The 24,107-nt window shown below is 41.7% G+C and overlaps 1 protein-coding gene across 4 annotated transcripts in view; it reads left to right on the plus strand.

The window, feature by feature from the left end:
- tmco3 (transmembrane and coiled-coil domains 3) overlaps window positions 1-24,107 on the plus strand; it is a 63,784-nt gene that overhangs the window by 21,306 nt on the left and 18,371 nt on the right. For 3 of the 4 annotated variants that reach the window (XM_063051205.1, XM_063051208.1, XM_063051207.1), the window contains 6 exons: window positions 300-491; window positions 6,466-6,594; window positions 12,044-12,136; window positions 16,965-17,151; window positions 18,476-18,593; window positions 21,561-21,756. In XM_063051205.1, coding sequence (XP_062907275.1) covers window positions 300-491; window positions 6,466-6,594; window positions 12,044-12,136; window positions 16,965-17,151; window positions 18,476-18,593; window positions 21,561-21,756 — 915 coding nt within the window. The remainder of the gene's footprint in view (window positions 1-299; window positions 492-6,465; window positions 6,595-12,043; window positions 12,137-16,964; window positions 17,152-18,475; window positions 18,594-21,560; window positions 21,757-24,107) is intronic. The other variant, XM_063051209.1, reaches the window with a different exon arrangement.

A 24,107-nucleotide genomic window follows, 5' to 3' on the forward strand; every position in this document is an offset into this window, starting at 1 on the left:
CCATCACACACAGATAAAAGAAGGATTCTTCATTGCTGTTCCTGTAACAATTTTTTTTGACTGGTCATGGTTGTTAGCTCTGAGCTGAACCCCCACACCTGGAGGGTGAGGTCTGCCCTCTACCCTTTGACTGGTTTGGCATGGTGACCCTACCAAGAACCAAAGCACAAGGACCTGACTCCAGCCAACATAGCTCTCCAGCTCATTGAGGCACGCAAGCCTCCAAGCCTTATGACCTCTTGGAGGGGAGATTTAGTGATCTCCTACAAATTTTGGCATTTCAGTGTCTTGTTTTTCAGATACATGGTGGAAATGTTGAAGCAGTCATCAGAGTTGAAGAGGTTGAAGAAGACCGTAAACAGAACATTTCCATGCATGAGGTGCATGATGGTTTGGGGCTGAGCATGCTCATTGACTCACAGAACAACCAGTATATACTGACAAAACCAAGGGATTCAACCATCCCCAGAGCTGATATCCATTTTATAAAGGTAACCAAGCTTTCATTTTATAACAATAACCAGATGAAACAAAAACAAAACACGCCAGAGATACTCAATAGGCAGGCAGCATCTATATACAGGATTAATGACTCAGGTCAATAGTCTGTCATAAAAACTACAGAAAGTAGGAAAACAAACCTGTTTTAAATTTCAGAGGTGCTGAGAAAACCAAAGGAATGCCTTTGATGGGTGCAGAGTGAGAGTTATCTGTAATGCCGAGTGAGAGATGACGCTATTTAAGTTAGGTAATTGAATGGTTATTCATTTTAGGAGTTTGAATAGCGAGATGAAGGTGGGCACAAAGGAGGAAGGGGTCAAAACCAATTTGAGGGCAGTGGAATTTCTTTATTTCTCATCCCACACCCATTTGATGTGATGCTATTCCAACAAAGTCTGAGGAATAGCCTATTACCTTCCAGCCAGGTACATCGTAGGTTGATAATATTCTCAGCATAACAATTTCATATAACCAATCTTTCCTGTTTGTGAGATTATTAGGTCATCTACAGTACCTGTATCATTAGTTCCCTCTTCAAAGATACTATTTGACCATAGAGCCATATAGCACAGAAACAGGTCATTTTCATTCTCTCCTCAAAACTGAAATGCTCCACCCAGGGATCATCCTGGTGAAACTCCCCTGAACCCTCTTCAGTGCAATCACATCCTTTTGTGTGGTAAGAAGACCTACTCAGGGTAACATAATTGTAGGGAAACGTATATAATTCACAACCGCTGATATGAATTAGGGTTTCACTTTAAGAGGCTGATCTGATGTGATAACATAATTATATAAAGGGTTTTTAGCGTGCTTTGAGTTCATTTTTCTGGTGTTCAATAAATGAGTTGCTATGGCTTTTCTGAAACATAAATAGCCTCTGTTATTTTATTTGTGGAAACCTATATTGGTGATCCTGATACTCTAGGATGATTCCAGAGGTATTGAACATGTCTGCCAATGCAGTCGCTTTGAAACTGCTGTAGTTTTGGGAGCAAAATGCTGTTGCTTGGTTCATATAAATGAGTCTTAATTCACGCTTTGAGAAATCTCCGCTGACAACACCAAATATTTCTATGTTGTTGTGTCACTCACACCCCATGCCTGCAAGAGTGGTGTGTCTACTAGAACACTCATCATAAATAAATAAAAATCGCTTAAAAACTCACCTTTTATAGACTTTTGGACTGTCGGAGTCTGAGCACGCTAAACAGTTGCTCTTTTCGCCCGGCCTTGGCGATGCTAAGCCTTTGGAGTTAACGGACCATGTACTGTCTGTCATGGGAAATCACCATCGTTGTTTTATTTTTGAAGAACTCTTCATGCAGCAAATGCCTGATCAAGTTCGCATAGCCCTTGCTAATGCACCTGTGATGGACTCTTGGGGGTTTGCTAAAATGGCTGATAGACTACACTCAGCTAGGCAGCGATGTTTCATCTCTCCTCCTTTCTCTACCTCAATAAGCCTGGTCAGCACGGCCTCCAACATAAGGATGCCTGTGCCTGCGACAGATGACGCCGGGTCTGTGCTTTTACTGTGCTCGCTTTGGTAGGTACACGAGGAAGTGCTAACTGCCTTGCGATGCAAGCGCGTCGGGTCATCAGAGGTCTGTGATCACCATGGGTTCCAGCTACCAGGGACGTCGACTGTTCATTAAGGATACGTCTTCAGGGTGACTTTCTTGTGTGGCACAGGTGCTCAAGTGAGTGTGCTGTCAGCATCCATCTATTGATGAGAATGATGAAACCTCGCTGGACGCTGCCAACAGCAGCACGATCCAGACTTACAGGACACAATGGGTGATACTCTGCTTCTCTGGGCAGCATTACACATGGGACTTCGTCCTGGCTAGATCGCTGATTGGTGCAGATTTCCTGTGGGACTAAGGACTGTTGGTTGATCTTATAAAATATCGGCTTGCAGCTATCAGGACTTTGGGTGGTTATCCTGTACCCCCAGAAAGTCCCTCACAACGACTCTATCAAGCACATACACCATTGTATGTGAGTTTGCTCGACTGCTGGGGGAATTTCCAAACCTGACCAAGCCCAGGTTCTCTATGAGAGTCACAAAACATGGAGTTGAGCATCACATTTCCACACAGGCCCACCAGTGCAATTCCGTACACGTAGACTGGACCCAGAAAAGCTGGTAACTGAGAAGGCTGAGTTTGCCAACCTGGAAAGACTTGGCATTGTACGCCAATCGAATAGCCCTTGGGCTTCACCCCTCCATGTGATCCCCAAGTCCGATGGTAGTTGCTACCCATGCAGTGATCACTGATGCCTTAACGAGGTCACCACCCTTGATCACTATCCAGTCCCACACACAGTCTCACACATTTTTCAGCGTGTTTAACCGGAAAATCAGTTCTTTCCAAAATTGATCTAGTTGGGGCTACTATCACAGGACATTCCCAAAACAGCTGTGGTAACCCGTTTGGCCTTTTTGAGTTTCAGCACATACTGTTTGGACTGAAACATGCAGCACAGATTTTCCAGTGGTTGATGGACTCTGTATTAAAAGACTTAGATTTTTTTTCTTTATCTGTATGACACGTTGCCAGTGCATCCAAATCTGAACACGTATCCCATCTCCACACACTTTTCAAACACTTAAGCCAACACAGGTTGATTAACCCTGCTAAATACCAGTTTGGGTTGTCAGCTATTGACTTTCTCTGCCTTCGTATCACTGCAGATGGTGCAAAACCCCTCCCATCAAAAGTAGCTGCTGTTACGGATTTTCCTCTGATTTCTATCATTGTTTCATTCTGCGAGCTGCTGAACTTGTGCTTCTCCTGTATAGTGTGTTTAAAGTTAATACCACTAATCAAATGCTTGACTGGTCAGTGGACATGATCAGGGCATTTGATGATACCAAACAAGCCCTTTCTACTGAGACCCTGTTGTCACACCTGCTCCCCAACCCACCCATAGCCTTTACTATTGACACTTCAGACTGTGCTGTGGGTGCATTGCACAAGCTATTGGTCAGAGCACCATGAGCTTCTCGGTCTCTATCTGGTTGTCCACCAGTTTCATTTTCTTCTAGAGGGTCCCCATTTCACCGTGTTTGTTGACCACAAACCCCTTGTGCATGTGATGGCCAAAATATCAGACAATCAAAATGGCAGCAACACCACCTGGCCTACATATCCAAGTTCACAATTGATATACAACATATCAAGGGGAAAATAATGTTGTGGCTAATTGCCTTTCAAGGCCAGCCTTTGAGGCTATAGGGGTTGACTATGCTGGCATGGCAGTCGACCAAGCTAGTAACCCAGAGTTCCAGGCTTAAAGAACAGTAGTCACGAGCCTGCAGTTGTTTGACATTAAGTTCGGGGAAGCGGGGGTTTCTCTACTGTATGATTTCTCAACTGATCATCCTAGCCATATTTTGTGCGCAAACTGGAGTTGGACTGTTTTTGAATCCATACATGGTCTTTTGCATCGGGACTGGAAAGCCTCACAGAAACAGCCTTCGAAAGGATGGGTGTGCTTGGACTGCAGTCTGTGGAGTGCCAGTGGGCAAAAATTAACCGCAATGTTCAGGTGCCATTGGCACCTTTTGTGGTCCCTGAGCGATGGTTTGACCATGTCAGTGTGGACTTTGGTCCGCTTCCCCCCCACCCCCACAGTTTCAGGCACCTCCTTACCATGGTAGACCATGCCACCAGTGGCCAGAGGTCGTTCCCCAGCATCAGTGACGGCTGCAGACATGCTTCAGGCATTCAGCAGTACCTGGTTACCTGATCATCATCTGATATTTCCTCTGACCGCAGTTCCTAATTCCTATCAATCCTCTGGGCTGTGATGGCCCAGAAACAGAGAAACATAGAAAACCTACAGCACAATACAGGCCCTTTGGCCCACAATGCTGTGTTGAATACGTACTTACATTAGAAATTACCTAAGGTTACCCATAGCCCTCTATTTTTCTAAGCTCCATGTTCCTATTCAGGAGTCTCTTAAAAAACCCTATTGTATCCGCCTCCACCACCGTTGCTGCCAGCCCATTCCACGCACTCACCCCCTTCTGCGTTTAAAAAAAAAACTTACCCCTGACATCTCCTCTGTACCTACTTCCAAGCACCTTAAAACTGTGCCCTCTTGTGCCAGCTATTTCAGCCCTGGGAAAAAACCTCTGACTATCCATAAGATCAGTGCCTCTCATCATCTCGTACACCTCTATCGGGTCACCTCTCATTCTCTGCCGCTTGGAGGAAAGGCTGAGTTTTGAGGTTTGCTTGTACAGGTGCACATTCCTTTATCCAAAATTCTGAAGTCCAAAAGCTCTGAAAACCGAAGTTTTTTCGCCAGCAGCTGATGTCACTCAGTTGTGACGTGGCAGCACTAGCAGAGGCCTCCAGATGTCAGTTGTGGCTCAGCGCTTGCACTGGTTACACATGCATTTGCTGTTCGCTGTTATTTTGTGTTCACTGTTGACTTTGTTTAATTTCACTGTGAAAATATCAAAAAGAGCTGCAGATACCCCTATGGGTAACAATGAGAAAAAGAGAAGGAAGCATCTATCTTTATCAATAACGCAGAAAGTGGAGTTATTGTAGAAGCTTGATCGTGGTGTGTCTGTGCGGCGTCTGACTGAAGAAAATAGTGTTGGAACTACTGCTGTATATGATTTAAATAAACAGAAAAACAAGTTACTGAAGTTTTATAGTGACAGTGACGTTCTACATTTATCCCAATAAGTCATTTACCATGTGTTTGATTCAGTTTGTTTGAAGCTGTATATTTTTATGTTTTATTGAATGTTTTTGTTGGAAATAAAATTTTTTCTTGTCATTATTCCCTAAACAATACAGTATAACAACTATTTACATAGCATTAGGTATTAAGTGATCTAGAGATGATTTAAAGTATACGGGAGGATGTTCGTAGGTTTGGTGTGCCGCCGGGTCCTAAAGTCTACCGCACTGAGACCGGTTAAATAAGTGACTTGAGCATACGGGTATCGGCGGGGGGGGGGGGGAAGGGGAGCGGTCTGATATCTGAAAAATTCTGAATTTCCTAAATGTAACTGGCCCCAAAGATTTCGGATAAGGGATTGTGGACCTGTATTGACAATCTGCAAATAATTTGACTGAGGGACCAAATGTAACATTTCTAAATTTTCTAATAAGGGTGGCATGGTAGTGCAGCAGTTAGTGTAATGCCATTACAGTGCCAATGACTGGGTCCAATTAGGGTGGCACGGTAGCACAACACTTTACGGTACAGGTGACACAAGTTCAATTCCCACTGCTGCCTGTAAGGAGTTTTTAGTGACTGCGTGTGTTTACACCAGGTGCTCCGATTTCCTCCTACAGTTCAAAGACCTACTGGTTGGTAGGTTAATTGGTCATTGTAAATCGTCCAGTGATTAGGTTCGGAATAAACTGGGGGTGTTGGTGAGCAGCATGGCTCAAAGGGGTAGAAGGGCCTGTTACCATGCTATATCTCTCAATAAAAGTTATCAGGTGATAAGTGATGATGAAGCAAAGAACTTCAAGAAGGTACAGAGTGAAGAATAAGGCAGATGCAGGAGCAGGTAATAACAATGTGATTACCTGGTATGGTGGACAAGTATAGAGCAGAATCCTTTGTTAAAAAATGAGAGTTTGGGAAATGTTGATATTCAAGAACTTTGGATGTCCTTGTACACAACTCGTTAGGAAGGCAAGTAGTATGTGGGCCTTAGCTCTAAGAGCATTTGACCCTTAGGGTAAAGATATCTTCCTGCAAATACATAGCATCTTGGTGAGACCACTCCTGGAATTTTAAAATGACAAGTAAGTATTTTCAGCTAACACTCATGTTAAGTGATCTGTTTAACTAGGTGGACCATCCTAGCATAGACAAGGACAATATGAAAGCCAATATTCAATTTTGTACATTTATGTAAAATGTTATTTTTCTTTAATAAGTTCTTAAGTATTTAATCATGTAATTTATTCTCAGGATATAATATCCATTGTAGTATTATCTCTGCCATGTGCCTGGATTTGTACCCTGATGGGGCTTCCTACTATGTTTGGTTATATCATTTGTGGAGTGCTGTTGGGTCCTTCAGGACTAAACTATATCAAGGTATGATTAATTATTATCAGTCAGTGATGTAAACACCCCCGTTTGTTATTTTGCACAAGGGAATTGTATATTTTTTGAAACAAACCTTACATATTGAGAAAAAGGCATATTATATTCATCAGTGTGTTTATTTGTTTAGTGGGGAGAGGGGAGGATCATTATAAATGTTGGTATTTCGTTTGTCATCGTGTCAAACAGCATGGAAGCACACCCTTCAATCCATCTCGTCTATCAAGTTAGTCCCACTTGCTCACATTTAACCCTTATCTATGCATGTATTTATCCAAATAATTTCCAAATCTTGTTACCTGTCTCACACTAAAACTGAACACATTATTCCAAATGTGGTCTCACCAGTGTCTTGCACAACTGCAATATAACATCCCAACATCTAAACTCAATACCTGATTAACAAAGACCATTTTGCTAAAAACTGTCTTCACTATCATGTCTACATTGTCAAGAACATCACCTGCTTTAGAGTTGTCTGTGAACTTGCTAACCATGCCAACATGCGCAAAGTACTGGAGGAACTTGCACTCTCTTTTGAATTGTTGGTATAGATGGTAATAGCAATGGGCCTATCAATAACCTCTAAGAGCACCACTAGTCATGGGTCTCCAGATCGAAAAAGCCTTTTCCTATCACCCTCTGCTTCCTATTATCAAGTTAATTCTGTATCTCTCCCTGGATCTCATGTGATCTAACTTTGCATAGCAGCCTACTACAGAGAACCTTATCAAAGGCCTTACTGAAGTCCATATAGGTCACGTTTGCTGCCCTGCCCTCAAACTCCTTAGTTTCTTCTTCAAAAAACTCAATCAAGTTCATGAGACGTGATCTTCCACACTCAAGGCCGTGCTGCCTATTCTTGATCAACCCGTAAATTTCCAAATGCTTGTATATCTTGTCCTTCAAAATCCCTTCAGTAACTTACCTACTACAGATGTTAGGCTTACCTGTCTTTAGTTCCCAGGTTCTTTGCAGTCCTTAAATAAAGGCACAATATGATTCACCCTCCAGCCTTCTGGCACTTCACCCCTTCCTGGTGTTGTATATATTTTAGCCAGGGCTCCTGTAATTTCTTCTGCAGCTTCCCAGTGTCTTGGGTCCCTGATTAGGTGATTTATCTATCGCCGTACATTTTAAGGTATCTAATGTCTCCTCTGCTCTAATGTATATTGTCCCCAACACCTCCCTATTAACTTACCTTATGGTCTAAAGTCTTCACGTATTTCTTCACAATAGAAAGAGGAGAAATACTCATTGAAGACCATGCCCATCTCCTGCAATTCCACACAGAGATAATTGCTTTTGTCTTTGGGGATCCTAGTCTTTTCATGATTAGTCTATTTTCCTTAATATACATAATACCTTTGGATTCTCTTTGGTCTTTGCCAAAGTTATCTCGTGTCCCCTTTCTTATTTCCTTCTTGAGTATATCCTCCAACCCCTATACTTCCCCTGGGATTCAGTTGATCCCGGATATCTGTACCTGATCCATACCACCTTTTACCTGATCAGACCAGAGCCTCAAAATCCCCTATCATCTAGGGTTTCCCATTCTTTGCTCTTCACCCTTAACAGGAATGTGCAGATCTTCAATTATCTTACTTTTCAAAGGCTCTCACTCGCAGATGTTCTGCTGCCTGGACACTATCTACTTTAATTACCTTCCAAGTTCCTGTATATAATATTGTCACAATTTGCCTTGTCCTAATTTAGAACTTTAATTTGTGGGCAGGTCTTCTCCTTTCAGTAAATAATTTTAAACTAAAAGAGATCCTCACTGGACAATCCCATGGCAATTTTATTTTTGGCTATTGCCATGATATCCCTAATCAGAAATGCATCCTCCTCTCTTCTCTTTTCTCCACCTCTATCTAATCTGTAGCACCTGTACATTCAGCTACCAGTCCTGACCCTCCCTCAGCCATGTTTCTGTAATAGCTAAAATATCCCAGTCCAATGTAGCTAGCTGTTCATGAATTGAGTTCATCCACTTTACCTGTCAGGCCTCTTTCATTGAAATGAAATTTAATCTAGCAATCTTTCCTCACTTCCTGCCATGCTGCTGCTTGTCTGGTCTACTGACCTTACTGCCACTGAAATCCATCTACTTGGATTTTCAGAAGGCCTTTGACAAGGAGCCGCACATGAGGCTGCTTAGCAAGATAAGAGCCCATGGAATTACAGGGGAGTTACTAGCCTGAGTGGAGCATTGGCTGATCAGCAGAAAACAGAGTGGGAATAAAGGGATCCTATTCTGGCTGGCTGCTGGTTACCAGTGGAGTTCCACAGGGGTCGGTGTGGGACCACTGCTTTTTACGATGTATGTCAATGATTTGGACTATAGGATTAATGGATTTGTGGCTAAATTTGCCTATGATACAAAGACAGGTGGAGGAGCGGGTAGTGTTGAGGAAACAGAGCCTGCAGAGAGACTTAGAGAATTTAGGGGAATGGGTGAAGAAATGGCAGATGAAATACACTGTTGGAAAGTGTACAGTCATGCACTTTGGTAGAAGAAATAAATGGCAGATTATTATTTAGATGGGGAGAGAATTCAAAATGGAGAGATGCAAAGGGACTTGCAAGTCCTTGTGCAGGATACCCTAAAGGTTAACTTCCAGGTTGAGTGGGTGTTGAAGGCGGCAAAAGCAATATTGGCATTTCTAGAGATATAGAATATAAGAGCAGGGATGTGATGTTCTGGCTCTATAAAGCACTTATGAGACCACACAGTATTGTGTGCAGTTTTGGGCTCTATTTTAGAAAGGATATACTGACATTGCAGAGAGTTCAGAGAAGATTCACGAGAAAGATGCCAGGAATGAAAGGGTTACTGTATGAGGAATGTCTAGCAGCTCTTGGGCTATATTCCCTGGAGTTCAGGAGAATGAGGGGGGATCTCATAGAAACATTCCAAATGTTAAAAGGCCTGAACAGATTAGATATGGCAAAGTTATTTCGCATGGTAGTGGAGTCTAGGACAAGAAGGCACGACTTCAGGATTGAAGGACATCCATTTAGAACAGAGATGCAGAACAACTACTTTAGTCAGAGGGTGGCAAATCTGTGGAATTTGTTGCCACGAGCAGCTGTGGAGGCCAAGTCATTGGGTGCTTTTAAGGCAGAGATAGATAGGTTCTTGATTAGCGAGGGCATCAAAGGGTATGGAGAGAAGGTAGGGAAGTGGAGATGACTGGAAGAATTAGATCAGCCATGGTTGAATGGTGGAGCAGACGCAATGGGCTGAATTGCCTACTTCTGCTCCTATATCTTATGGTCTTATGCTCTTAAACTTTCAGTTCTTCCATCTGCTTCAATTCTGCTTGGAACCTACTTCCATGCCAATCTAGTAAAAGTATTATTTCTCCAAATTTGTGTTTCTTTTTTAAACCTTTATCTTATCCATGTTTTTTTCCCCAAAGCTCTTCTAATGCTGGCTAGATTTTGATTCTTACCATAGAGGTGCTCACTCACTGAAATTCCACCTGCCCAGGGTTCATTATGTGTAATCCATAATTTATCCTCCTCTCTATGGGCTTGTCATTTTACTGGCTTAAAAACAATCTGAATGTACTTGAGGAATTTTATGGCCACTGTCAATGTTGGTATTAGGTCCTGTAGTACCTTCAAAACAATATAACTGTTCATCTATTGTTCTAAACTTGTCACCGATAACTGGACTCTGAACGCACACAATTATTGCTCAATCATACTTTATTTTATATGTGCAAAAGGAGAACAGCATGGCCCCTGTCACCACACTGTCTGAAGCCAGGACAGAAAATTGCAATTTTTTAATATATATACAGAATTGGCTTATCATTTATAGATATTGAGTATTTGATAAACTTGCAAGATCAATCGCTACGCACAGTAGCTAAAAGTAAATAGAAACAGAAAGTTGACAACTGATGATATTTGAAGTTAGTAAAGCAATCATCCTTCCATTATATTCCTATCCTGTGTCTCTGGCACTCCCTACTGTAGAAGGGGAAGCTATGTTCTTCAAAGACCTTTCTAAAAAAGGTCCCACTTGTTTGGGTTGATTACATGCCATCGCAGTCATCCTGTCTTATCTCGACTGCAGTAAGCAGTAGGGTGGCTCTAGCAGTCTCACATTAAAGGTCTAGGTTAATTGCAACTGCCAGAGGCTAATCTTGCCTGGACATTGTAATTACCCCTTGCCTTACCGCAATTCATTTGATGATCCACCTGACAGATTGTAGGTGGGTCTTATTTTTTTTTAAATCTTGTGACCAGGAATGTTAACTGCTATGTCCAGCCTTCTAGCCACATTGCCACAGTAGTTATAATATCACGCTTCAGTTCCACTCATCACCTACCAGCTCTGCTTCTATTCATCCCATCATCTCTTTATATTGTCTTTACACTCTGTCCTGATGCAAGGTCTTGACACAAAATGTTCACTATCCGCCTGCCTTCAGTGATGCTGTCCAATCTTCTGAGCTCCACCAGCAATTTGTTTTATTTTTGCTCCAGATCACAGCATCTGTAGGCTCTCTTGTGTCTCCTTCAGTTCAGTGCCTACTTGAATGTAGATACATAGCATTGGACACAACTGACTTATTGTGATTGCTTTTTTAAAAAATCTATATCCAAACTTTTTCTGACTCCCCTTCCAAAATTTCTCTCTATTTTTCTAACTTCCATGTCCTTCTCCGCTTCCCTTCCTTTTGAAAATTGCTCTTCTTCCCACACCAGTCCTGGCCAGGCTGAGGTGCAACTTGTTTTCTTATACAAATACCATCTTCCCCAGAACCTGGCCCAGAGGCAGCAGAATATTGCAGCTCCAGCAACATGCAATTCTAACATAAATGGGTCTATGCAGATAACTTCATCAATGGTGCACCTCTTGTGCATGTGTTTAAAAAAATCACAGCATCATTTATGTTGAATGATATGCAATGAAAAGATACGAATGTAAGATTTGAATTATTAAATAGGGTTGAAGTGAACTCTTCTAGTTCAAGAACTAGCACTAGAACAAGTGGTGAGGACCATCAGAGATAGTTTGCATAATTGATAACTCTGATTTATTTTTGAAATATTAATTATTTTTAAAACAAAGGTAAGTTTAGAGATCTTGAAAGGATTGGCTAGTGTAGAGATAGGGAAGATGTTTCCATTCCAACACAGATTCCAGGAGAAACTTATCACAATTTACTTGGAATGTGTAACTCACTGCCACAAAGAGAGGTTGAGGCAGATAACATTGATACATTTCAAGAGAATCTAAATAAGTATTAGAAGATCAGAGCAGAAAGAGATATAGGTGGGACAAAGAAGGATATGAAGATGATTGTGGACCATAAACATAGGATAAATAAGGGTATTTCTATACATTTAAAAACTCTAATATAACTTGGTGAATTTGTGATTTCACCTGACATTAATGATTTGACATATCTTTTGACAGTCTATTGTTCAAGTGGAGACTCTTGGTGAATTTGGAGTATTCTTCACTTTGTTTTTCGTTGGTCTTGAGTTTTCACCTGATAAACTCAGAAAGGTATTGATGATTTGTGTTCATCTACATTGATTTTGAATAAACCAATCTCTTTATTTGCTCTTAAATGATTTCCATCTTCCCTGCTATCCAGTTTTTGGAAAAATAAAATTAATGCTTTCATTATGTTAACACTGATGAAATCCTCTTTGTAGTGAGTGACTTAGCTCAAGTAGGCACTACATCTTGCTGATATCTGAGATGAGCCATCTCTGATACACTACTTATTGCATGAGGCTTTATGTGAATATCCTGATGTACAGAGATCTGATCCATGCATTATCCTTGTGTTTTTGAATCGGATAACATCAAGGGATATTCTTGCTGATGGTAAATTGCCATGGTTAGATCCCCTTACAGCTACTAACAAAATCACTTCAAATCAAAAGCCCACTGTTTCTCAGAGCAACAAATCTGTGAAATTCAAATGTCAGTGACTCCTACTGCAATCTTCAAGTTTTAAAAATCCAAGTTTGGTGTTATTTTAGTGACTTGCAGATGCCTTAACAATTTTCAAAGCTGATTATTCCATCAGCTTTGAAAAGGTCATCTTAAAATTCAAAGGATGTGCATATTGTATGCTTGGGTATCAAATCACTAGACACTAGAATACTACAGCACAGTACAGGCCCTTCGGCCCTTGATGTTGTGCCTACCCATATATTCCTTTAAAAGAAAAAGTACTAAACCTACACTACCCCGTAACCGTCTATTTTTCTTTCATCCATGTGCCTGTCCAAGAGGCTCTTAAATACCCCTATTGTTTTAGTCTCTACCACCATCCCTGGCAAGTCATTCCGGGCACCCACACACCCACAACCCTCTGTGTAAAAAAAAAACAACAAAAAAAAACTTACCCCTAATGTCTCCCCTCCCTTAACTTTGTACATCTGTCCTCAGGTGTTTGCTATTCGTGCCCTGGGAAACAGGTGCTGGCTAGCCACCCTATCTATGCCTCTCATAATCTTGTAGACCTCTATCAAGTCCCCTCTCATCCTTCTACGCTCCAAAGAGAAAAGTCCCAGCTCTGCTAACCTTGCCTCATAAGACTTGTTTTCCAATCCAGGCAACATCCTGGTAAATCTCCTCTGCACCCTCTCCATAGCTTCCACGTCCTTCCTATAATGAGGTGACCAGAACTGAACAGAATACTCTGTGCGGTCGCACCAGAGATTTGTAGAGTTGCAACATGACCTCTCTACTCTTGAACTCAATCCCCCTGTTAATGAAGCCTAGCATCCCATAGGCCTCCTTAACTATCCTATCAACCTGTGCAGCAACCTTGAGGGATGTATGGATTTGAACCCCAAGATCCCTCTGTTCAACCACACTCTTAAGTAACCGACCATTAACCCTGTATTCAGCCTTCTGGTTTGTCCTTCCAAAATGCTTCACCTCACACTTATCTGGACTGAACTCCATCTGCCACTTTACTGCCCAATTCTGCATCCTCTCTATATCCTCTTGTAACCTTCGACAACCTACAGCTCCATCCACAACTCCTCCAATCTTCGTGTCATCCACAAACTTACTCACCCATCCTTTTGCCTCTTCATCCAGGCCATTTATAAAAATCACAAATAGCAGGGGTCCCAGGACAGATCCTTGTGGCACTCCACTAGTCACCGACCTCCACGCAGAATACTTTCCTTTCACTACTACCCTCTGCTTTCTTCCTGTAAGCCAATTTTTTATCCAAACAGCCAAGGTTCCACTGATCCCATGCCTCATGACTTTCTGGATGAGTCTCTCATGGGGGATCTTGTTCAAATGCCTTGCTAAAATCCATGTAGACCACATCTACTGCCCTACTCTCATCAATTTCTTTTGTTACCTCTTCAAGAAAACTCAATTAGGCTCATCAGGCACGACCTTCCCTTCACAAAGCCATGTTGACTATCCTTGAGTAGACTGTACTTCTCCAAATGCTCGTAGATCCTATCCTTAAGAATCCTTTCCAATAGTTTGCAGACCACCGATGCAAGGCTCTCCAGTCTATAGTTCCCAGGATTCGCCCTATTACCTTTTTTTTAAACAAGGGAACTACATTTGCCATTCTCCAATCTTCCGGCACCTTCCCTGCAACCAAAGAGGATTCAAAGATTATAGCTACTGCTCCAGCGATCTCTTCACTCACTTCCCATAGCAACCTGGGGTATATCACGTCTGGCCCTGGGGACATATCAATCTTGATGTTTTTAGATCCAACACTTCTTCCTTCTTAATCTCCACATTGTCCAGCATACAGGCCTGTTCTATTTCAACCTCACCCTGATCTAAGTCCTTTTCACGTGAGTACTGAAGCAAAGTATTCATTTAGGACCTCCCCGACCTCCTCCGCCTCCAGGCACATGTTGCCGCCTTTATCCTTTAGCAGCCCCACCTTCATTCTTGTCATGCTTCTGTTCTTCACATACGACATAGAATGCCTTGTGGTTCTCCTTAATCCTACATGCCAAGGCCTTCTCATGCCCCCTTCGAGCTCTCCCAAGTCCTTTCTTAAGCTCCTTCCTGGCTACCCTATATTTCTCATGAGCCCCTCCTGCTTCCTGCTTCTTATATCTAACATATGCTTCCTCCTTCCTTTTGTCATTGCCTCAGGTCTTTTGTCAGCCATGGTTCCCTTTTCCAACCATTTTTTCCTTGTCTCAGTGGGACAAACCTATCCTGAACCCAGCACAAGTGGTCCCTGAACTTCCTCCACATTACTTCTGTGCTTTCACCCTTGAACATCTGTTTCCAATTTACTCTCACTAGTTCCTGCCTCATCCCTTCGTTAGCCCTTCCCCAGTTAAGCACGTTCCCATTTTGTCTGTTTTTATCCTTTTCCATAGCTATGCTGAAGCTAAAGGAGTTGTGGTCACTCTCACCAAAATGCTCCCCCACCAAGAGGTCTGCCACCTGACCAGGAACTAGATCCAGTATGGCCTCTCCTCTCATCAGCCGGTCCACATACTGTCAGGAATTCTTCTTGAACACACCTGACCAATTCAGCCCCATCCTATCCCCCTTGCAGTCAGGAGTTGCCAGTCAATATGAGGGAAGTTGAAATCACCCATAACTACAACCCTGTATTTCCTGCACCATTCTAGAATCTGCCTGCATATCTGCTCCTCGGTGTCCTGAGGGCTATTTGGGGGCCTATAGACTACTCCCAGCACAGTGATTGATCCCTTCCTATTTCTGACTTCCACCCACACCGACTCAGTGGTCACTTCCTCTGCAGCGTCCTCCCTCTCCATAGCCGTGATACTATCCCTGACCAGTAATGCTACTTCCGCACCCACCCCCCCATCCTTTCTACCTCCCATCCTATTCCTTGTAAAACACCTAAACCCCAGTACCTGCATCAGCCAATCCTGCCCTTCCTCCAGCCAAGTTTCAGTAATGGTCACAACATCATAGTTCCACGTACTGATCCATGCTCTAAGTTCATCTCCTAATACTCCTAGCGTTGAAATAGACACATTTCAACCCCTCTAACTGGCTACATTTATGTTTTGTCCTCTGCCTGTCCTTCCTCACCAACTCAGAACACATAGCATCATGCCCTTGTCCTTCTACCCTAATCTCTGCACTCACTTTCTGATTTCCACCCCCCCTGCCAAACTAGTTTAAACCCTCCCCAACAGCTCTAGCAAACCTGCCTGCCAGGATATTGGTCCCTTCCCAGTTCAGGTGCAGTCCATCCTTTTTGTACAGGTCAGACCTTCCCCTGAAGAGATCCCACTGATCCAGAAATCTGAACCCCTGCCCCCTGCACCAACCCTTCAGCCACGCGTTCATCTGCCATAACTTCCTGTTTTCTCTCTCTCTGTCTCGTGGCACAGGCAGCAATCCCGAGATTACCACCCTTGAGGTCCTGCTTTTTAACTTCTTTCCTAACTCCCTATATTCCTTCTTGAGGACCTCATCCCTACACCTATCTATGTCATTGGTCCCCATATAGACCACGACATCTGGCTGCTCACCCTCTTTCCTGAGAATACTGAGAACCTGATCCGAGATATCGCGGACCCTGGCACCAGGGAGGCAACAGACCATCCGGGATTCTCAATCTCTCCCACAGAAACTCTTATCTGTCCCCCTAACTATCAAATCCCCTATTACTACTGCTCTCCTCTTTTCCCTCTTTCCCTTCTGACCTGAGGGTTCAGTCTCGGTGCCAGAGACGCGACCACTACAACTTGTCCCTGGTAGGTCATCCCCACCAACAGTATCCAAAATGGTATACTTATTATTGATGGGAATGGCCACAGGGGTCCTCTGCTCTTTCTGTCTATTCCCCTTCCCTGTCCTGATAGTCACTCAGTTACCTGTCTCTTGACTTTTAGGGGTGACTGTTTCCCTGAAACTCCAATCTATTACTGCCTCCCGAATGATCCAAAGTTCATCCAGCTCCAGCTCCAGTTCCCTAACTCGGTTTAACAGGAGCTGCAGCTGGTTGCACATTTTGCAGGTGTGGTCATCAGAGATAATTGTACTGTCCCTGACTTCCCACATCATACAATCAAAGCACTGGACTGCTCTATCTACTGCCTCCATTACTAACTCCTAAGTTAATTAAATTAATTAAAGAAACTTACCTGGCCTTACCTCACTGGGAGCAAGCTCGTTCTCAGCCTCTGCTCGCCAAAGCTTCACTGGCCGCTTTGTTTGAGCTACCCCTCTTTTTGCCAAAACCTCTCGAGCCAAAGCCTCAAAGCTCCACGACTTCACTGGCCCGCTCCTTTATTAAATCCTTGCCTTCCCTCACTAAGAAAATTAGGTATTGACATTGTATTTTAATTAAAATATTTTTAGTCATTGTTTTATTTTTTTTGGCTCCTAGGTCTGGAAGGTTTCTTTGCAAGGTACTAATTATGTGACAGTCCTGATGGTTGCATTTGGATTACTCTGGGGCTATCTGTTGAGAATTAGGCCAACACAAAGTATCTTTATTTCTACATGCTTGTCTCTATCAAGTACCCCTTTGGTGTCCAGATTCCTTGCTCTTGGTGCCAGAGAAGAGAAAGAAGGTAAATGTAGTACAATTGAAAGAAGATTGTAGAGTAATTTCTACAATCTACAAAACCTGTTTTGAAAAGTGTGCATGGATTCCCCACAATTTATGCGAGTAGATGACTGAAGTAAGCTTAAAGAAACATTTGAATGGCCTTCAGATATTTGTAAGCTGTTAGTCCCTAGATCCAGTCTTCCATTTATCCTTTTCCACGGGTTAAAGTGAAAGAAGGAATGAGCATTAAAAAAGAAAAGACCATCTAGCATTAAACTTAAACTTAAAGATTTAAGACTGTGAATTTATGGGAGACAGAGTAATATAAGTTGACAATGATCCATGGAGTAGTGGTGGTAGAGGAGCTGCAGGAACCTCTGTGTACATACATCTACTGATGCCTCTGGACACATCTTCAGTGATGTTCCTGGAATCATTGGGTGTTTCGGGTCTTTCAGCAGCATACAACCTCCTCCAGGTGACCCAGCTGGGGCTGATCAGACCCCAGCTTGTGTCCAGATGGCTAGCTACTTGTGACTCCATGGCTCCCCTCTTTTGAGTCACAGTCATCTTGAGGCCCCCTCTGTCACATCGGTGGTACTGCAGATGGCTCTCCTCTTCCTCTCTCTCTCTTGATGCCCAAAATGCTGAAGGCTCTAACTAAGGAACAGGCTGCGAATCCCCTACAACCAACCTCCACTGGGAGACACCTCGCTCTCCATCCAGCCTGCTGCCAGTTGCTGACCAGTCCTGCGTACTTGGAGAGCTTCCTTTCAAAGGCCTCTTCCAAGCTATCTTCCCATGGGACTGTCGAGAAATTTGAAATCTAATACTCCTGGGCTGATGAAAGCCCTGGAATTGGAATTAATAGTGGTGGGTAAGTGAGGAGATGTTTGTGTGATTATGTGGGATTCTGTGATGTTTGGGATTTTATGCTGTAGTTGGAGTAGGAGAAATCAGTGAAAGGAGCAGATGAAAACTTCCAAGTTACTTCAAAGCCAATCACTAGGAAATGAAAGAAAGTTTGTGGATAAGCCACTGTCGGGTAGATATAAATCATGTGTATCTAGCATTTTAACCAGTGATCTATGTGGAAATGTTATTCTTTTACACATTTTCAGAAAGGCCAAACAGAAATAAAATATTGCTTTTCAGTTAAAGTGCCCTTCATTCTGCCATTTTCACACTGCATTTTGCACTGTGCTGGTGATTTCTCCAACTGAGCTAAAATTTAAAATAAAGGCTTATTATTATCTAACAGGGTTCTAGTGTACACATTCATTGCATGTTATTTTTGTCCAAGGATGATGCAGTCCTTTTGATCTGATTCTCCTTTTGTTGAATAGGGGATGCGGATTATAGCAGTGTATTGCTTGGAATGCTGGTGATGCAGGATGTTCAGCTGAGTTTATTCATTGCCGTGATGCCCATGCTGATTCAAGCAGGCAATAGCACTGCTAACAGGTACCTATATAAATAATGCCGATTGTAATAAGGTTACTTCATTTTCCTGCTCCAGTTCTGTAACTGTCAGCATTTTCCTAACACACTGGAACCTCTGCAGTGACCCAAGAAGATATCTGTATCTACCACTTGAAGGCAAATAAGGATGGACAATATGACACCTTTGCCCAAATCTGATAATTAATATAAAGGTAGACACTGTATGTAATACTCTAATGATCTAAAATAATATTAAATTCTTGAAAGGAGAAATATTAATTCATCATATAGTGTTAATTATAGTTCTTAAACAAAACCTGTTTTGAAAAGTGTGCATGGATTCCCCACAATTTATGCGAGTAGATGACTGAAGTAAGCTTAAAGAAACATTTGAATGGCCTACAGATATTTATAAGCTGTTAGTCCCTAGATCCAGTCTTCCATTTATCCTTTTCTACAGGTTAAAGTGAAAGAACGAATGAGCATTAAAAAGAAAAGCCCAGGAAATGCCCAGGAAAAAAAAGATTAGAAAAAATGTTTGATGATGGCAGAATTGTGAAATGGGAAGTCCATGTTAGGGAAATAAAATAATGTCAAAAACCAAGGTTCTGTGAGAGTCCCTGTTAAAGACCAAGAACTGCACTTGGAAGCAAGTACATAAGGGGCCTTTATATATTAACAATGACATGAAATATTTTCTGGTGAGCTGATTAGACTTGGAAAAAATTGTGTACGTCCAACAAAATATAATTTCCATTTAATCCTTTAGAGGCTTTTTAAAGTTTAAAGTAAATTTATTATCAAAGTACATAAATGTCACCATTTTCAACTCTGAGATTCATTTTTTGGGGGCAATTGTAGTAAATACATTAAAAATAATGGAATCACTGAGGGACTGCGCTCAACAGTATGCAAAGCAACTAATTTGCAATAAAAACCCAACAAACTACAAATAGAAAAAGAAACAAAATAATTATTGAGAACATGAGTTGAAGAGGCCTTGAAAGTGGATTGCTATATTTTCCTTTTCAAATAGCTATTGATAGATATTTGCTTCATTGCTAGACAGTTTTATATTCTAGACTCCTCTGCATTCAATGCACAGTACATATCTTAATTCTTACGTAGAGGCAATTAACTTGAGTAAAATTGTGCTATGCTGTAGGGAACTTCACACCGTCACAGTGATGTACTTTGAAAGGGTTGGGTAAATAGAATTTCAGTGAAATTCCTTGATCTTAAAGTTTTCTCACATTCCATGTTCCACTAAGGGCTAAAGCCTGAAGATGTCCTTATTTTGAAGTTGAAGAAATGAGACCAAGTGTGGAATGGTCATTTCTCTTTGCATTGTCTGATGACAAAATGTGACATTTTTTAGTCATTTAATAAGTTGCTTTTTCATTCACATGTCTAGATAAGCATTTCTTTACAAGTCTGGGTAGGTGGAGTTGTGTGATTGTTTCAATGATTATTTTTATGCTCTCAGAAGTCACATGATATTCCCTGATCTTGTGTAGAAAATATCACTCAGTACTTGGGCACTGGTTTCTTCCTTCAGTTGGGCAACTGCCTTAGTTTCCAGTCTTCAGGTCCAAGATTATAGTGTCCTTAACTTAGCAGCTAAAGAACAATTTCTACCTTCGCCTCATCAGAGGCGCATTTCCTGACATTTTTACACTCCAAAAGGTGGAGCTGCCCCATTTCTTTTCTTATCTCTATGTTGATCCTTGCATGATTTTGACTCTGCACTCTGTCTTTTCCTTGCCTCTTCTATTAACACCTATCTTTATTTTTCTCCCTGCTTCTTCACTGGTAGTCTTTCTTTCCTCTTTCTCTGTTCTCTGTTCTGTTTTGGACATATAAACCTAATTTTGGTTGGAGCACCATCATTCTTAGATATCGCCTCTTGTGTCCGATTTCATAATGACAAGCCCAATGAATCTGCATGAGTCAGGCACTAGCGTACTCTTGATTTATAAGTGGAAAGGGAAAGAAATACATTCTCTTGTAATGTCTGGCTTTTAACACTTACCTGAACCTATAGTAATCCTCCTTGTCTTGGAATGTTAGTCTCTCTGCAGCTCAGAACACTCCATTGTCCAGTTCCCTTCCATCTCTTCGCTCATCAGTGATGGCGCTGTTCTTCACCACTTCTCTGCCCTACTGAGATGGTGGAATATTCCCCCCCCCCCCCATTAGAGTGTACATCTCTGCAACTTTGCTTCCTTTTGGAGAAATGCAGTTTGCACACATTGCAGTAAAGATGTGGGAGATGCTTGGATGTACTCGTAGGAAGGCTACGGATTTAACGTAGGTTTTCTGTATGACACTGGGAAATTGTAGATCTTGAGTTGTTGGATTTCTTTGGCACACTCAAGCAAGACTGTGTACCTGCTTGTTTTTCCAGACTATTTTTATAAATCAGATGCTCAAATATTCCTTTCACATTGGATAAGGCTTTCTGGCACATCATCATTTGTACAGATGGATATGCACACAGACATTCCTGTAGGTCTAAAGTATGTTACTCTCATTAATTTGATGTGGATCACATTAAATCAGATAATGCATTGCCTTGTAAGGACGTGAACTTCAGAACATATGGCTCTAGAATATAAAACTAAACTGATGATTGCTCTTTGAGAGACGCTTTCTCTCTGAGAAATGGTTGAAATTTACATTAAAAATCTAAATGTTATCTGCTGTGGGAAAACTGACAAAATTATTGTCTACACCGGCCAAAGAGAATTAAAATCAAAATCCAGTATCAGATTTAATAATAATATGGATGGTCCTGGCTGAGAACCAATGACGACATTTGTTATCCTCTGATAATATGATCCCATAGAGTGGTAGCAATATCACAAACATTATGTAGAAGTTGACCATAAATCCTAAACTTGTTAATAATTATATATATTAGTGTCATGCTTAAATTATTTTGGAATATGCTTTCATATTCTCTTTCTTGCCCTTCTTTCTCTACAGTATAATATTAGAGCTGCTGAGGATTTTCGCTCTTATTGGTCAAGTTCTGTTTTCGTTGGCTGCAATTCTTTTGATGTCCCTTGTGATAAAGACTTATCTCATTGGACCGTTTTACAGAAAACTACACACTGAGGGTAAAGGAAATAGAGAGATAATTGTCCTAGGAATATCTGCATTTATCTTTCTTATGTTAATGGTAATTATATTTATTTTGATTCAACTTACAGCATTGTAGTTCACACATTGAGAACAGTAGAAATGAGTGAAATCTGTGATCTAGACCCATAGCTTCTAAAGTGGTCACCTAGAACCAAATGTTTTGAAGAATTATTTAAAAAGTGTATATTCAGCAGATTTCAGGAAGGGCCTTGTGTTCAAATAGACCTCTAATAAGACATCCCACCTCATTGAGGAAAATCCACCACTCTGTAGGGAAAACAGTTTCTAAGTGTTTAAGAATGAAATAGAGATCAAGAAGACGTGTGGATTGGAAACTCAGAGGAAAAGCAGCCACTCAAGTTATCTGACAGATGGTGAGTGGAAAGCAACAGGCTAATAAACATTATATGCTCAGCTAAAGCTCTCTAGGGCCCAAACAACCAAGACCCAACCCTGCTGAAAACTAGCAAAGAAGTCAACTTATTAAGGGCAGTGTCGGTCAGAGTTTGCTGGAAGGAGGACTTTGAAAAACTCTTCAGCCGTGTCACAGTTTTTAATATGAACATTCTTAAATCCATTTCGCAGCATACTCTGCTCTAGCCACCACTGACAACAAGAAGCCAAAAGGCCAACCAAACAAGATCTTGGGAGCAGACCACTTCCCTGCAGAAGTTCATAAGCTTGATGAAGAGGTGCTTCATTCACAAATCATCAATCCTGTCTTCATGTTAAGAGAAGATGCTAGGCAATTTCACGTAATCACGACTTTCATCAAGAGTTTGGTTGCGGCAGAAGAGATTCCCTGCTACTTAGCAGTGGAAAGTTCATTGCCAGTATCCTGTCGACTTTCAACATCTCAGGCCAAGGAGCTGCTTCCCAAGTCACATTGTGGATCCTGACCTTCTAGAGCAGGGTTCCCAACCTGGAGTCCACAGACCCCTTGTTTAATAGTAGGGGTCCCGTCCATAGCACAAGAAAGGTTGGGAAGCCCTCATCTAGAGATACAGCAGACATAATTTTCATCATGCATCAAGAACAACAGAAATACAGGGAGTTGCATCAATCATTATATGTGGCCTTCTGACCATGAAAAATGTTTCTAATACAATAGTAGCTGATTCGAAAGTAGTCAACAATTAGCTGGATCCATTAGCACCAATTTAGGGCAATAAGAGATGGACATTTGAAGGTTAGTCTTGCCACCTACACCTAAATCCTATGTATGATACAGAATATTCTGGTCTATCACATCATATAAACATTTACAATTGAAGATTGGTCTTCGGTCTTGCAGTGACTGAGGAGTGAGAGGTGTACCAAGCCATTATTCTTATGCTGGTTTGAGGTTTTGCTGCTGCTGATACCCCACAGTGCCTTGTGAATAATCTTTGTTTTGAAATCACAAAGAAAAGAAAATCTACAGATGCTTGTGTATGTTGCTTTGTTTTAAAATATCAGTTGGATTTGTTCCTGGGCTACCTGAATTAGCACATTAGTAAAACCATTCTAGCCACTGACATTTGTCTGTTAATTGTATATGTCCCTAATGACATTACACCTGGACCAACTATGTAAGGGTCTGGCTTCCCCATGTCAGGAAGGGCGCTCTTGCAATAGGAGTGCAGTGAACATTCATCAGATTGATTTCTTGGATCGGGGATAATCCAGTGGTGAAGCAGACCCAGGCCTACAACCTCTTGAATTGAGACAAAGGAAAGGCAATCTCATTCCTTCCTGGATTCATGCTCTGTGAGCTCTCCTGTCACCTGTGATTGAAGTACTTCAAAGGATCTCAGTAGAATCTGTATTACTAAAACATCAGACAGCCAGGAGATGAAGTTCCCAGAAGCACAGCGATGGACCAGATTGGCCAGCGGACAGAGTTTGGAAGAACAGCGTGACCTAAGTCAATTTCTAACTAGTAAAGAAAGTAAGTACAATACCAGTCCAGTAGCTGCTGTTCCAGAAACAGGTGATAATGTTGATATGAGTGCTCGAAGGAAGCAGGAATTGATGAAATAATGCTGGTCAAGAAAAATGGTAATTCAATGAGGAGTGTTGTGTGGCTTTGGTGCAGGACTCTGTTTGGAAGCAGTAGGGTTTGATGCCTTTTGTAGGAAATTATAGAATGGACATGCACAGACATAGAGTGGGGAAGATATGTCTTGAATGACCCTTTTGGTGCAAGATGCCTATTGTCAGAAAAATTGTGTATGCAAAGGATTTTTTGTTTAATCAACACTAAACAGTAGGAATCATTTGAGAAACAACACCTATTGCATTCAAACTGTCTAAATTGAGGACTATGCAGAGAGGTTGATGTTGAGGTAAAAGATCAGCTATGATTTTCATTGGGCAAGCAGGCTCAAGGGCTGAGTTGTCCATTTC

This window comes from Mobula hypostoma, chromosome 6 (assembly GCF_963921235.1).
Source record: "Mobula hypostoma chromosome 6, sMobHyp1.1, whole genome shotgun sequence".
NCBI lineage: Eukaryota > Metazoa > Chordata > Chondrichthyes > Myliobatiformes > Myliobatidae > Mobula > Mobula hypostoma.